General features: G+C 26.1%; 1 protein-coding gene across 1 annotated transcript; it reads left to right on the plus strand.

Moving 5' to 3' along the window:
- The first annotated feature begins 8 nt into the window (after positions 1–8).
- Positions 9–14123, plus strand: LOC107456537 (docking protein 5). The gene is made up of 6 exons (XM_016074419.3): positions 9–107; positions 2125–2347; positions 4948–5064; positions 7669–7858; positions 9132–9276; positions 10846–14123. The coding sequence occupies exons 1-6, from the start codon at positions 42–44 to the stop codon at positions 11092–11094; spliced, it is 990 nt and encodes a 329-aa protein (XP_015929905.1). The 5' UTR covers positions 9–41; the 3' UTR covers positions 11095–14123.
- Positions 14124–14755: the final 632 nt, after the last annotated feature.

A 14755-nucleotide genomic window follows, 5' to 3' on the forward strand; every position in this document is an offset into this window, starting at 1 on the left:
AATTTTTAGCGGTAGATGAAACTTAGGCTGTTTTATAAGTGATGGCAACTGACATAAGTGATATTGTCAAACAGGGTTATCTCCGAATAAGGAGCTGCAAGTTAGGTGTAAGTATCTATAAAACAATTATTATTAATCAAATGTTAGTAAAATTATATAATATCATTCATAGGAATTTTAATGAATTATTTAAGAATTTTTTGAAATGACTTTCAAGTTATTCCTCTACTATTTTGTAAATGAAGATTTTTGTGGCAACAAACAATATTTGTTGAATGGATGGCATGTATGAATTGCAAGTAAGATTCATAAATAAAAAAGATTAATTTTTATTGTAAATAAATGGGTAAGTTAATTAACTGAAACATAAATAAATTTAGTATAGTGGAAATCCAGTGGTTGAGCATCTGAAAAATAATTGATCATAACTAAAATAGAATAATGACTCATTCAAATAAATATTCAGAATGTCATAAAACAAAAAGAAACAAATAAATGTAATTACATTTGCTTAGGAAAGTTTCAATCAAGATAATAAATTACCTACATACTTTTTAAATATTAAGACTGGAAATTATCCTGAAAAGAAATAGTTTTGAGTTAAATAAATATTATATGCCAGAAGCTAAGCGGAAAGCTGTATGCCAGATGTCGATAAGAAATGCACAAAGCTCCACTTTGATTGTGAGATAAATATTCTTACCTATCAATAGTGAGTCCTAAATGTAAAGAAGTTGAATAATTTTATGTGAAGTAAAAATTAGTCACTAACCACTAGTTCCATTGTACACTGATTGTTAAGATACTGTTCCTAGTAGATCACTATAATCGAATATTACTGACAACTGTCAGTGTGTGGTTGGGTGACCACTTTCATCAGGGCGTGAAGGGGCAGAGTATGTGCAGTCTTGGTGCTCGATAAACTGTTCAATCATTAAGTGATGAACTTTGCGTGCAGATTGTTGTGCTACCAAAGCAGAAGCCATTTCCTCCAGAGAACATTAACTTTGTGATCAGATGCCTCCAGATCCTATTGTAGCTTTAGTTAGACATAAAGTATTACTACCACTAACCTCTAAATAAACATCTTGCTTTCACTTTAAAACAGCAAACTAATTAATTTATGATTGGATCACATAACGACTTGACGGAAGATCTGAGAAATATCTTAAAACTGACATAAATAATTCAGTAGCGTAAAGAAAGCGCAAGCAGGGATAGATGATTGAAATAATAAATTTGTTTCCATTTCAAAACAAAATAGTAAGTTAATAAATTAAACTAAATAACCTATTAATATAAAATGACTATCTGTTAGTATTATTCAAAGCACCAGTGCTGGTTTATTGTGTATTGATGTTCTTTAGCATCCTTGAGACTCAACTGACATTTATGGTTTGCTAATGATAATTGCACGAGTGTCACTATAAAACATTTCATTCCTTTCAAAGCTCTAAGTGTCAACCTTGGGGAGGAAACCCCCTGCCCTTTTTTATTTCTAGGAAGAACTCTGGTATAATGTTTGTATTAAATTGTCGAAATTCTTCGAAGACATGCATTTTCAGAATATGAGATGTGATTAGCGTTTCGTTTCGAAAAATTTAAAGATTTCTCTGAGCTTGTGCTCAGAGAAATAAAAATATATAAATACGAATAATACTTAGAAAATAAAAATACGAATAATACTTAGGCTTGTTCTTTCTTCCTTACCAAATATTTGTACTTAATTGCCTAAATGTGCTTCAGTTATACTTCAGTTTTATTTATTAACATATCACTTTGTAAATTCTTGTCATTCAGTTATCTTTGATAAAGAAAATTACTTATTGAATTAGCATAAAACTAAGTGTAAAAAGATCTGTGTTCTTGTCACTGGTGTTTTTAAAGTTCATATGCTTGCTTGCAAAATTTTTATTTATTGATCTTGATGTTACTCTTCACAACTTACTTAATGGAATCACAAATAAGGATAAGTTTGTAGATTTTTTCTAATAGAGAAACAGCAACCAATATAAAAGAATGTGTAACTTTTTCATTAAGTTTCCTTTTAAATACATATAACCTAAACTATGGATATTGTAATGATATTTAAACAGTCATATTTGTTTTTTCTGTAATTTTTAGCTGTGGCAAAGACGATGGATAGTGTTGAGGCGTGCATCCAGTAAAGCTCCATGCAGATTGGAAAAGTATATTGATGAAAAGGCCGCTCGTTCCATCACCGGTCATAAAATTGCTTTTCTTACTGCTGTAAATACCATATGTAGAATTCCTAACAGTGTCAAGCGACATGCATTTACTATTTGTTACTTGGATGGGACTACCAAGTGCTTTGCTTGTGATTCTGGTATGTAACTGTTTTTAAATCAAACTCCACCCCAATGTTCCCAACTATCTATGTTTATGAATTTAAAGTATTTCCATGTGAATATTTAATTTACTTTAGGGTTATGTTTTTAAAGCTTTGATGCTACATGAACATGGTGCTCTAAAAAGTACTTAAAGGTACTTATTTTCGATTTTTAAAAGCCATTAAAGGTGCTTTTGTTATTGGGTGTTTTCAAACAGTGCTTAATTTTCCCTTTTCGAAAATGAGAATTTTTTCTTTACCATGTCGATTGTCGCCGCCACGTATTATGCAAAGGCGTGCTTTTCACATTGTTCTATTCAATGTTTTAACAATTCATTCGGCCACAATCCATTTTGGCTTACATTCAGTCTGTAGCGTAAAAGCACCAATCATTTTACATGTTTGATAAAATATTTCGCATTCTGCAGGTGCGTCTACTAAGCTAGCTTCTGTGAGATTATTGCGTTCGCATGTGCAACTCTGCTGCATTTTGCAAGATATTCTCAATTTCAGGCTTCATTTTCCACCCTCTGATATCGTACCGAACAATGTCTTCATCATTTTATAATGGCTAATATAATCAAAGAAAGAGTACTTTGTAAGAAACTAGTTATTTTATCATGATCATGCAAAGTCTTTGAAAATTATTTTGCATTTTATTAATGTATGTAGATAGTGTTTAAAAATATTTTTTGAAAGTACTTAAAAGGTGCTTATTTTATGTTAAGATTTGGCTACACACCCTGAGGAAAAAACATTTTTTAGTAAATATTGAAGGAGTTTTTAAAACTGTTGTGTGCTTTTCGCCAATATTTCTGGCTATTATAAGTTTTTTTTCATTCGTTAGTCAGTGTTCTCTAATTGTTTTTTTCCCACATGTTGAAAAAGTTATTCAAATGCTAGATTATCTTGGCTCATAAAAATTTGTCAAAATTTTGAATTATTTTTATGATAATTACCTAGTTTGAAAAATCTTATTTAAATTAAATTGGAATTTTTTCAAAAAGTCAATTTATAAAATATTTAAGATTTGTGTGTTCTAAAACCAAATATTTATGACAAAATAGTATTATATAGCTTAAAATAATAGTTTTACTGTGAGTGTAAGGCACCTAAATTGTGGCTTTTTTGTTTGCCTTGAAAAAACTATTTTAAAAAATTCCTTCAATTCTTTTAAAATACATATACATCTATCTTTCTCATTTTCATAATAATTTTTCGGCTATTCCAATCATTTTTAACGAAAAATGTAATGCAATAGAAATGTTCCATTTTATGGAATAAATTCTGAGGATATAAAGACAGGTATTGGTAATTACGAAAGGAGAGAGAGCTTGCACTTTTTCTATACGTTTATATGTTATGTAGTTGTTCATACACTCCTTGAAGAAAAGGATTTAAAAAGAGATTCATAATTTAAATGTTTACTTAGCATAACTTTAAGTGTGTCATGTCAAATTTTTAAGTTTCAAAATAAACAACACTGGTTACTCTTCTAACATAACAAAATAAAAAAAAAATTTAAGGTTAATATTTCTTCAACAGAAAATCTTCAGTAAGTGTTAAAATTCCAAAGTCAACCCTATAAAGGATGTGGCAATTTTTCTAATATTTTAAATTTAATTACTTTGGAAACAAGAATTAAATTTTATGAAGAGAAGAATCCTTTTCATTTTCTATTTAAAGTTACTTGACTTCCATACTTTTGTTAATTTATTTCTTTGAAACCTATCTTACTTATGTCGCACACTTTTATGAACTGCAATTTATATTTTAGTTTTAAACATAGCTGCTAACTCTACTGAATTTACAAGTAGATTACTGGATTTTACCAGTTTCTCCTGGTCTACTAGTTTAATAAAAATTCTCCTGGTTTTTGTAAATTTTAGAGAATTTCCTGAAGTTGAGTAAGTTTTCTAAAAATATTTTTATTGAGATTGATGATCAATCTTTTTTTCAGCAATTACTATTACATATTTCATGATTTTTTATTGTAATAATTATTTACGAAATGCGAAGAAGGAAATAATTTGTGCATCCCCCCAACAAAATGCGGGAATATCACCCATAATATTAGAATAAAAAATTATTACATGTTCAATTAAAAAAAATTATATATTTTTTTTAAACACAGTGCCTTTGTTATTTCAAATTAGTAACATATATGTTTGTTATTAAAAGTATCTTGCAGAAAGACATTAGTGCTAGAGAGTTATGTCGCAGATTGCTTGAAAAAATTCTGCCATAATGGAGCTGAAGAATCAAATTTAAATATGTTTTTTTTTTCCCCTCAATTAAGTTCTCTAAAAGAAAATCTATTACATTTTTCAGGAAAGCTTTTATAGTATTATTTTAGATTGAGTATCTAATTTATAATTTAATATGTCAATACTTTTTTCTTGTAAGATCTATATGTTTAGTTTAATATTCTATAAAAGCAAATATGAATTACTATATTATTATGGAGGGATATTTTTCTCACTACTCTTAATTCCTTAAAAAAAAAGCTTTTTCATTGTTTGTTTACCTTAATGTTTAAATCATAATTTAAAAAAAAATTAATTTTTTTTATATATATATTATTTGTTCTATTAAAGATATGGAAGCAGACACTTGGGTGAAATTATTGGTACAAGAATCACTTATTCCACAGCCTGGATTTGCTACTGGAGAACCTGATGTTTTAAGCCCTGGAATCCAGAAAGAATTACAAGGTAATGAATTGAGTTTTTGAGAGACATAAAAGGTATTAGTTTCAGCTAATTTTTTGTGCACCTTGATGTTCTTCAAATGAAGTAAACAAATATATTTTCTTCAATTCTGCAATGATTATATGAAGGTTTTAAGAAACTTATAAGACCATTGTAATTTTTTCATCATTCATTCCGTAGAGAGAAAAAATATGCATCTCAGTCAATATAAATTATTTATAATGTCACCGGTCTGCTAGCTTACTTTGCTGATGTCATAGATTTTATTACAAAGTCTGCTTGAGGCATTTTTGTTATACTTAGAAAACTAGTTAAATGTAGACCTGAAAATTCAAATTTTCAGTTAGTAACCAGTGGCTGGTAAACTCTTATAACTTGGTAGCCACTTTTTTATCAATCTTAATGAGTTGGTGACCTATATCAATAAATCCTTTTCAAGGGTTTAAAAAAAAACAACCCGGTGGGTTTTATTGGGCTTTTTAAAATATAGCCAATATATATATTACCATTTTAGGTTTAAATTTTAATTTTTCATTCAAAAGAGAACAATTTTAGTTTAAGTTTAATTAAGAAAACATTCATAGGAGAATAATGAATTAAAATAGTAAAATGGCTTTAATTTTAATGTATTACTATCTTTTCATGCTGGTATTAATAAAAGGCTCTTAAATTAATTCCTTCTTTGACTTGAAAGAAAAGCATAATATTGGGGTTAGAAAAATATGTTTTCTGTTTTATTGATTTGTTTTTAAATACTTAATTTATAGTTTCATTTTTTGTTAAAATAAAGTAAGTCTTTTGCAGGCCAGCTAACTACAAACCTACTATTTATTTAACAATTTTCTTAATAATTTTTTGAATTGCTCTTTAAGCTATGTATTTAGAATTAGTTTTGCTGTGAATTCAATAATTGATAATGTGAATAAAATAATCATGTAAACTTTTAGTAAACAAAATTTATTATGCAAAATAAGTTAACATTAATTTCATATTATTCAGTATTTTATCATGGTTTGAAATTTAATGAATTTTTATATTTAAATCATTATTTTGTAGCATTAAAATATAACTGCTAATAAATTATTTATATACCCATTTGTATATTTTATGAAACAAAAATATTCTTTTGAAAATAATTAAAAGATTATTAGTTTAATATTCCGTTATATTGAAAACTTATTAAGGAGATAAAAGAAAGACAAAGTTATTCTAGCCTGTACCTTGCACTTGTTCAATTCAAATAGGGTTCCCATGGGTCAGGGAAAGCATGGAATTGTCAGGGAATTTTAGTTTAACACAAAAAATCAGGAAAAGTTGTAATTTCTCACAGAAACCTGGAAAGTAGCCAGTCTTAGAATTGTCAGCATCAGTAAGTAAGATTCAAGTTAAATAATTCTAATATTGATTACAATTATTTGTTGTGAAAATTTCACATTTTAGTCAAACTACCATCTTTTCATCCTTATTTAATGATATATATATAAAATAAAATTTTTTTAATTTTTTTACTCACAAAATCCATTATTTTAAATTACAAATAAAAAAAATCAAAGGTTTCTGATGAAAAATTACATGGTATAGATAAAATATGGTCTGTATTTTCATCGAAATTTACTTAATATTCCCAGAAAAGTCAGGGAATTTTTTTTCTGAAATTGAGGGAAAACCCTTATTAAAATAATATTTAACATTCAAGTTATTGTTTTTAAAAAAGTGATTTTTTTTAATGTAGAAATAAGAAAAATCATTATGTTAATTCAAAGTTGCATACATATTTATCTAAATACACTAAGTTTTGAAAGTAGGGTTATGTATATTTGTGTATTAATATTTACTAGTCTGTTTTTGATTATGTTTATAAAAAAAAACATTTGAACCCTTTTTTTTTGTGGGTGGGTCAAAAATTCTGTCCTTTTCATTTAATAGTCATTTTCTGTAAATTTTTTTGCTCGGATTAAATTATATTTTTAAAAAAAAAGGATATTAGAAATAATTTACAGTTTTGAAAAGTTAATTCTATAAAAATAATATAAATGTGTGATAAAATTTTGTTAAACATACTGAAATATTTGGGGTGGCAAAAAACATAATTTATACATTACAACTTTTAAATGAGTAAATTGTTGAAGAGCTCTGCTTCCACATGAATCTTTCCAACATAAATTGATGGATTCTTAAGGTTAAAAAATTTGCATGGAGACATAGGACATTTTGATGAAAATTCAGTCTTTCAGATTATTCCTGCATTGATTTCCCTCCGATGCTTTTATCATTTAACGATTTTTAGAAAGAAAAAAAAAATGACCCCCCTTTTTTTTGTTCATTGGCCACATGACGCAGTTATTTTCTGGTTTAGTTAAATGAATTTTAAATCTCTGTATGTATGTTGCTTTCCTCGTGTTAGTTAAAAGTGGTTTGTTGATAAAGAAGTTAAATCTCTTTTTTTAATAACGCATAACAAGATAATAATTTGATTCTTATTTTTTATTATTTCACAATTCCTTTAGAAAGTAACAAGTTACTTTTCTATTATATTATTTACAATAGTAATTGACTATAAATTTTGAAAGGAAGACATCAAAATATAAGGGTCTTTCTTTTTTCTAGAACAATTTCATGTTTATCTTATGCCTACACCCAAGTTAGATGTGTTTGGAGAATGTTTATTACAAGTCACTCATGAGAATATTTATTTATGGGATATCAACAATTCAAGAGTGAAATTAGTTGCTTGGCCATTAACTGCTTTGCGTAGATATGGTAGCGATCCTTCTAAATTTACTTTTGAAGCTGGAAGGTAAGTAATCTTTATTCAATTTCTTTACTGTACATAGTTTTTAGGAAATAAGACAGTATATAGGGGGGTAATAACCAAAGAAAGAAAATCATGAATGCGTAATGGAATTTAAATAATATGGAACCAAAATTTGTTTTCATTCCCATTTGATTTCCAGATTAGAGTTTTCTTAACTGTTTTTTAATACAACAATGCTTTTTTTTTTTCTTTTTTTTTTTCTCAGTGTAACAAGTTTTTTAATGCATAAATGGTTTCTGCTAATATTAAAGGATTATTTCGAAAAATAAACCACTAATTCTTATAGCTTGAAATGTTTATAAGCAACAGTATTTGATGCATATATATATATTTAGGAGCTTTTTTTTTCACTGGTAGATATAATGTCAAAAAGAATTGTGATTTAAAAAGCTCTTGTCTGTGCAATAACTGTTTACCAAACTTGATAATAAAATAAATAATGATAAAAAAAGTCTAAACAAATTTTAAAAGTTGAGCTTTAAAGAATTAAAAAAAAATCCCATTGGAAATTTTGATATTTATTGAAATGTAGAAAACAAAAAAATAAATAAAAGCACTATTATATTACGCGGAATTAAATAAACAATCAATCCAAAAAAAATTTATAGTCTTTTTCATTTGAGAAGATAGCAATTTTTAATTTCAAAAAAGTTTTATTTAAAATCTGTAAAGGGGCGTCTTATGTTTTTGTTGAAAAAATGAAAAGAGGAAAAATCTTAGTTAAATATTTTGAATATGATAGACATTTGTTTAGATAAATATACAGTTTATTAAATTTTTTTTTTAAAGTAAAAAATGTTTATGATCATTTCTCTTAATCTTTTTGTAAAAATGTTACTAATCTTTCTAGATAAATTTCTAACTAATAATAATTTTAAAAAATGAGTTTTTGATTTGAAGACTTAATATGCATTTGTTCTAAAAAAAAATTTTTTCCAAAAATATGTATGTTTACTTATTTTTTTTTTAAACTCTTTATTAAATATCTTAAAGAAGGGAAGAAAAAAAATTTTCTTGTTGCATATGTACCCAAGCAAGGTGTGGGTTGACAAAATAAGCAATTATGAAAAAATATAATTAATTATGAATTTTTAAAATTATGTTATGAGCTAAGAAATAAGAATTTTTCCTAAATATTTAAGTTATAAGTAATTTTGCTGATTACAAATCATAGTTACGAAATTATTATTGCACTTACTGGTGTACTAACAATTTCTGACCAAAGTTATTAATACCGTCACTTTTACAATTCTAGGCAATGTGTAACTGGAGAAGGCATGTTTGTTTTTCATACTTTAGAAGGTGATAGAATTTATAGGAAAGTTCATCAAGCCACTCTAGCTATAGCTGAGGCTCATCATCGCATGAAAGAACACAATGATAAAGTTCTTTCTAATCAAGTAAGCTTTTATTTTTTTAGTTAAAATAAATTATATTGATGTACCAAATAGAAGTTTAACTTATCATTATATTTAATAAATCATTATACATATATGATGTAGTGTGCTGTACATGTGTGTATATCAGANAAAATTCTTTTACTAATTGACAATGTCTTTTAATTGAACGTGTAATGCCCATAGAAGGAAATTATTGCCTTTTTAGAACAATAATGCCCTTTTTTTTAAACTTTTGCACCCTGCCCTTTTCTCTGTCTAGAATGAGCTCTGTGTATATTTTATTATGTAAAGCATTAAAATATTCTAAAATACTTTGAGTTTTAATATTAAAGTGTGATTACATTTTTATTTTCTTTAATAAACATCTGTTTAATTCCTAAAAGTTTATTTTCTTTTAATGTGATGCCATTGCAAATAATGGTAATAATAAATAAAGATATAAGTAAAAAAAGAAAACTGTTGATAGAAATTTTTTCAAATGAAAGTATACAGCGATGATTGTGTTCCGGAAAAAATCGGGATTTCCGGATTTTTCGCTAACTGCCATCCGGAAATCCAAGGTCCAGAAGTTTCAAGAAATCATGGATCACATTTATGTCTAAAAATTCTTGTATATTTTATTTAAAAATATTAGAACTGGAATTTATACTTGGCGTCTCTTTCATTTGTAAATATTTCTTTGGTAGAATAATAAATGTGATTAAAAATAAAAGTAAACTTACACATAATTATTCATTTAAATTATGTTGTATATAATTTATTTAGAAATTCGTGTTTTGAAAATATCAATAATTTAAATTAATAAAGACATTAGTTTTATGATATGGGTCATTAATGATTTTACTCAAGAAATTTTAATAAGGCTCACAATCACCCTTGAGTATATTAATTGCCTTAAAAATGATTAGTAATTAAATATCTATTGACGGAACACAGGAGTTAAAATGTTACCTAAGTGTTGCTGGAGAAACTAGTTTTTTTTTTACCCTTTGAAAAAAAAAGCACCTATTTATAGCAACAACACAGTTTAAGAAATAAAATAGGTATCCAAGAAAAAAAATTCAATCTGATTTGTCTGTCTACAGCATAAAGCGTTGTTTTATGATTTTTTTCTGTCAGCAGCACCATTTGCAGATAGATTTTGTAACTAAAATTTAAACTATGCAAGAAAGATCATCTGCTTTCATATTTAAAATGAAGCAATGCTTGTCTTCCTGTTTGTTTTTTTTCTTCCAAATCATTGGTTGTTTTAGGTATAACTGCATTTAAGCTGTTTTTAATTAATGTGCTGAATTTTTCTTATTCTTTTTCCCAGCTTGTCAAATCTAACCTCTCTTAAATTTTTATATTGGACTAAATAGTAAAATTTTCATCCACAATTATTCTTTTAATTATCATTATTTTGTCAAGGTAAAAAAAAATTTGTGCACTAACATTTCAATTTTTCTGTAATGTGCTTGATTAATTATAGATAATTAGGTTTTTGTTATTTTTCCTAATTTTTAAAAAAACGCTTTTTATGATCTATGATAAGTGTATTATGCTTGATGTAATCTTTGTTTCTTTTAGGATTCATCCTCCCAAAAAGGATCATCATCAAGAAGCGTGTCTTATCCCTCTGGATTTCCCGAATCCAGTTCATCATGCCACATAACTGAAGATAGCGATGAAGAGCGTGATGTTGTTGTTTCTAATCCCGAAGTTGTCATCGATCATAAACGAATGGTAGCTAGTGAAGAAACCCTCATTCATCAGAGCACATCTAGACCTCGATCAAAATGCAGTTTGCGCTCTCACTTGTTGCAGTGCGGGAAGTGAAACATGCTGTTGGTTTTACTTCATTAAACTCATTGCAAATTTTTTGCAGCTAAGAGAAATATTTTTGTGTGCTTCTGTCATAACAATCTTTTTTCTATGAATAAAAAGAACATATGTGGTTGTTCTAAAAGAATATATTTTTGTTTTAATTCACAGGGAATTCATTTGAATATCCTACTTAAGAATCTGGGGTCATGCTGTATCTTTAGAATTGTGTAAAGAGGCACAGATGTTTGAAATTTCTAGACCAGTTATAATAAAGTATTTGATTTCGTTTATAACCTCCCAGTTGTTCTTAATAAATGTTTGATTTTGTGCTAATAAAATTTTTTATACATTTTCTGCAACAAAAATATACTGTTAAATTAAACTGTGTGCATTTAAATGTAACAGTGGTTTACTTCTGAAACTTTTGCATTATGAATTTAATAAACTTTTGTAATATTTCATAAGTTAAGAAATTTTTTCATAGTAATTTTTTTATACTCTTCTAATGCAAACTTACTTCAGGTACTGAAAAGCCCCATGGATTATTTTGTAATTAATTATTTGCAATTTAAACTTCTTTGATAACTAATTGTAAATTTGAAAGTTGCATAATTTTAAGAATTTTATGATGTCAGATAGACCCTAAAATGATATAACAATTTTCATCTTAGTGGCATTTATTCTGTTTCTCAAAATGAAAGTCAATTAAAAATTATTTTTTGGCAAAGCTTATTTAACAATAATGAACTTTTAAAAGATTAATATTTAATACTAAAGTTGTTAATCGTATTTGAATATAAATGGAAAATTCCTCTTAAAAGTTAACTTCTCACATGTGCTTCCTTTTGGCTTTTCAGTTCCTTGAATCTTTTAACTTTTCTACGGATATAAACAAAACAAGAAAACATTGTAATTGTGTTTATATAAACATTTATAGTAATATTTTATTTTTCAAATTTATAGCATTTGCATTTATTACCTACTCTCTTTCAAATATCTTTGTAATATTGTTTGTTGATCCTGTCTCATTCCTATACGCTTGTTGAAAAAAGAAATTTGATTAAAAATTGTTAAGAGCCTTTTTTTTCTTTAAAGAGACATTGTATTAGTATAGTATTACTTTCAGATTCATAAAAAAAATTTTTTTTCCTTTTGTGTATCTAATTTTGAATAGCATGCACTTAATTTTTTTTTTTTTATAAAATATAAAGAATTAAAAAAAAACACTTATTTAAAATATTATTTTTATTTTATTTATTAATTATTATTTTGCATTTCATACTTACAGAAAATATTTATCGCAAATCTTTATTAATGCGTTTTAAAGTATATTGGCATTGTTAAAAGTATTTCAAAAGTACAGTTTTACTCAATGACAAGCAGCTTTATGGTTAAACATTTCTCTATTTATTTTCAAATTTATATCTACATATATATATTCAGTTTAATTTTTCTATCCAAATAAATTTAAAATGTAATATTAACTATGGAGATATTTGAAACAGTAATTCAGAAAAGTGTATTCAATTTGTTCTCGTTCAACAACAAAATGTTTTTTGAATATCTTTAAATAGACTTTTTTTTGTATTATACATTTTATATATAAGCCAATTTTATGGCTTTGTGGAAGAAAAATGTATTGAATGCCTTGTAGTTCACTATGAAAAAATAAGGCATGCTGAATCATGTGCTAAATAAAAAAAAATAATTTATGCTAAAAATCAAATGGAATATGAGATTATTTCCCAACAACTATTCTTTTAATGTTTACTGAAAATTTATGACATGTATTTTTAACCTTCCTGTTTATAATTTATTTATGGCTTAACAATAGTCTACATATCTGAAAAGTTAAAGAGGCTTTAAAAATTTATTGAAGTTGTTATTTTCTTATTAATTTTGATTTAGTAAATAATAAAAAGTATTTTTTTTTCTTTTTTTGAGAACATTCACACAAAAAAAATTTTAAAATGCATTTAGCTTAATTTTCTTGTTAATAAAAGATTATGCAATTCTTGTACATAATTTATTAAAATATTGATAATTTTTTTCCAGTATATCATGTACATTTTAAAAGCAAAATAACTAATAAAGTCTTCAAATTAATTTGAATCTCTTTTGTAAAAAGAATACATTTTTATTAACTGTTTATAATGCTGACTGTATTTCATGTGTACTTTCAAAATGTTAAAATAAAAAAATTGAAATATAAATTATTTATACTTTATTAAATGACCATAAATTTGAAGTTCTAACAAATTCATTTCAAACAAAACATTATGTCTGTAAAGTTAGTTACATTTTATGAACGATTATTTTTTATTCACATTATTAATTTTAGTTGCACTAATGTGTTTTGTACTTTTTATTTTACTAGTATTATAGGATTTATAAATTGCAATTTTTTTTAATGTATTGATGTGTTTCTCACTCTTGCATTCGAGAATTTAAATTTTTATTATCTTCATTATTAAATAAGTTGCATGATGTGTTTATTAGAATGTCAAACTGAAACAAGTAACTCTTTATAAATGAACTTGCACTTGTAAGAAAATTATAAAGAACTCAAATATTTATGTAGTGCAAGAAGATTGATGCATTTATCATCATAATGTATTTTCAAATATTTCATTATAAATTTATCCCATTGATTTTTACCTGTGACTGAATCTTAGCATTCCCATTTGTGATAATGATTTATTGAACAATGCGTTTGTTATATTTTTGTTCCATCATTTATATCTATTGTGCATGTCCTAGTGTTATATGAAGGGAAACCGGGAAAATATCCATTTCTTGGGTTCATTTTTGATATTTATTCATTATATTTTAAAACATCTTTTTCAGGCATTTTTTTTTAATACGATCATCTTTTTTGTACATTATTTCCTAGTTTGAATATTGTATCATGCAGGTTTTGCAAATGTAGAATGTGTAATTGTTTATTGAAAAATGTGTTTTGGATATATTGACTAAAATGTGCTTTATATATGCTGAAATTATACATTCTTAAAAGTTTAAATAAAAAAAGTCTATACAAATTTGTATGTGTCTGTACTTATGTAAACTTAAATGCTTAAAGCAGGCCTGACCAACACCTGGGATGCAAGTGGCCTGTTATGTTAACCCTTTTAAACGCCGTGGGAAGTATACTTACCACCACTTTTTTACAACTTTTAATTTAGGTTTCCATTTGTTAACTTCAGCTTCCTTGAAGTGCGTTTAAATAAAATTGGTAACTATTTGGTACTATAGAAGTTATAAAATACAGAATTCCTTTTGAAGTTTGTAGCAAAGTATTTATAAAATTTATTTTAAAAATAAAAGTCAATGAGTTGTGTTAAATATATTTACCACCAAAAATAATGACATTTTTATAAACTAAATGAGTTTTTTTTCTTATACCAATTACTATTCTTAAAACAATTTCAATTCCAAAAATACTTTAATTTACCTTTACTAGAAATAAATGGCCCATTAAAGGGTTAAATTGTGTGGCCTAGTATATTACGTGATACTTTTGTTTGGCATCATATGCACACATAAAATATTAAACGAATGTTGCAATTGGTGATAGAAAAACCACTTAAAAATGTAATATGAGCTGTGCCAGTAAGTGATAATTTTGCCATGAGATAATCTCTGTTATATAAAGCTGGGAGTTAAGGCTGAT

Source organism: Parasteatoda tepidariorum, chromosome 5 (genome assembly GCF_043381705.1).
Source record: "Parasteatoda tepidariorum isolate YZ-2023 chromosome 5, CAS_Ptep_4.0, whole genome shotgun sequence".
Lineage (NCBI taxonomy): Eukaryota > Metazoa > Arthropoda > Arachnida > Araneae > Theridiidae > Parasteatoda > Parasteatoda tepidariorum.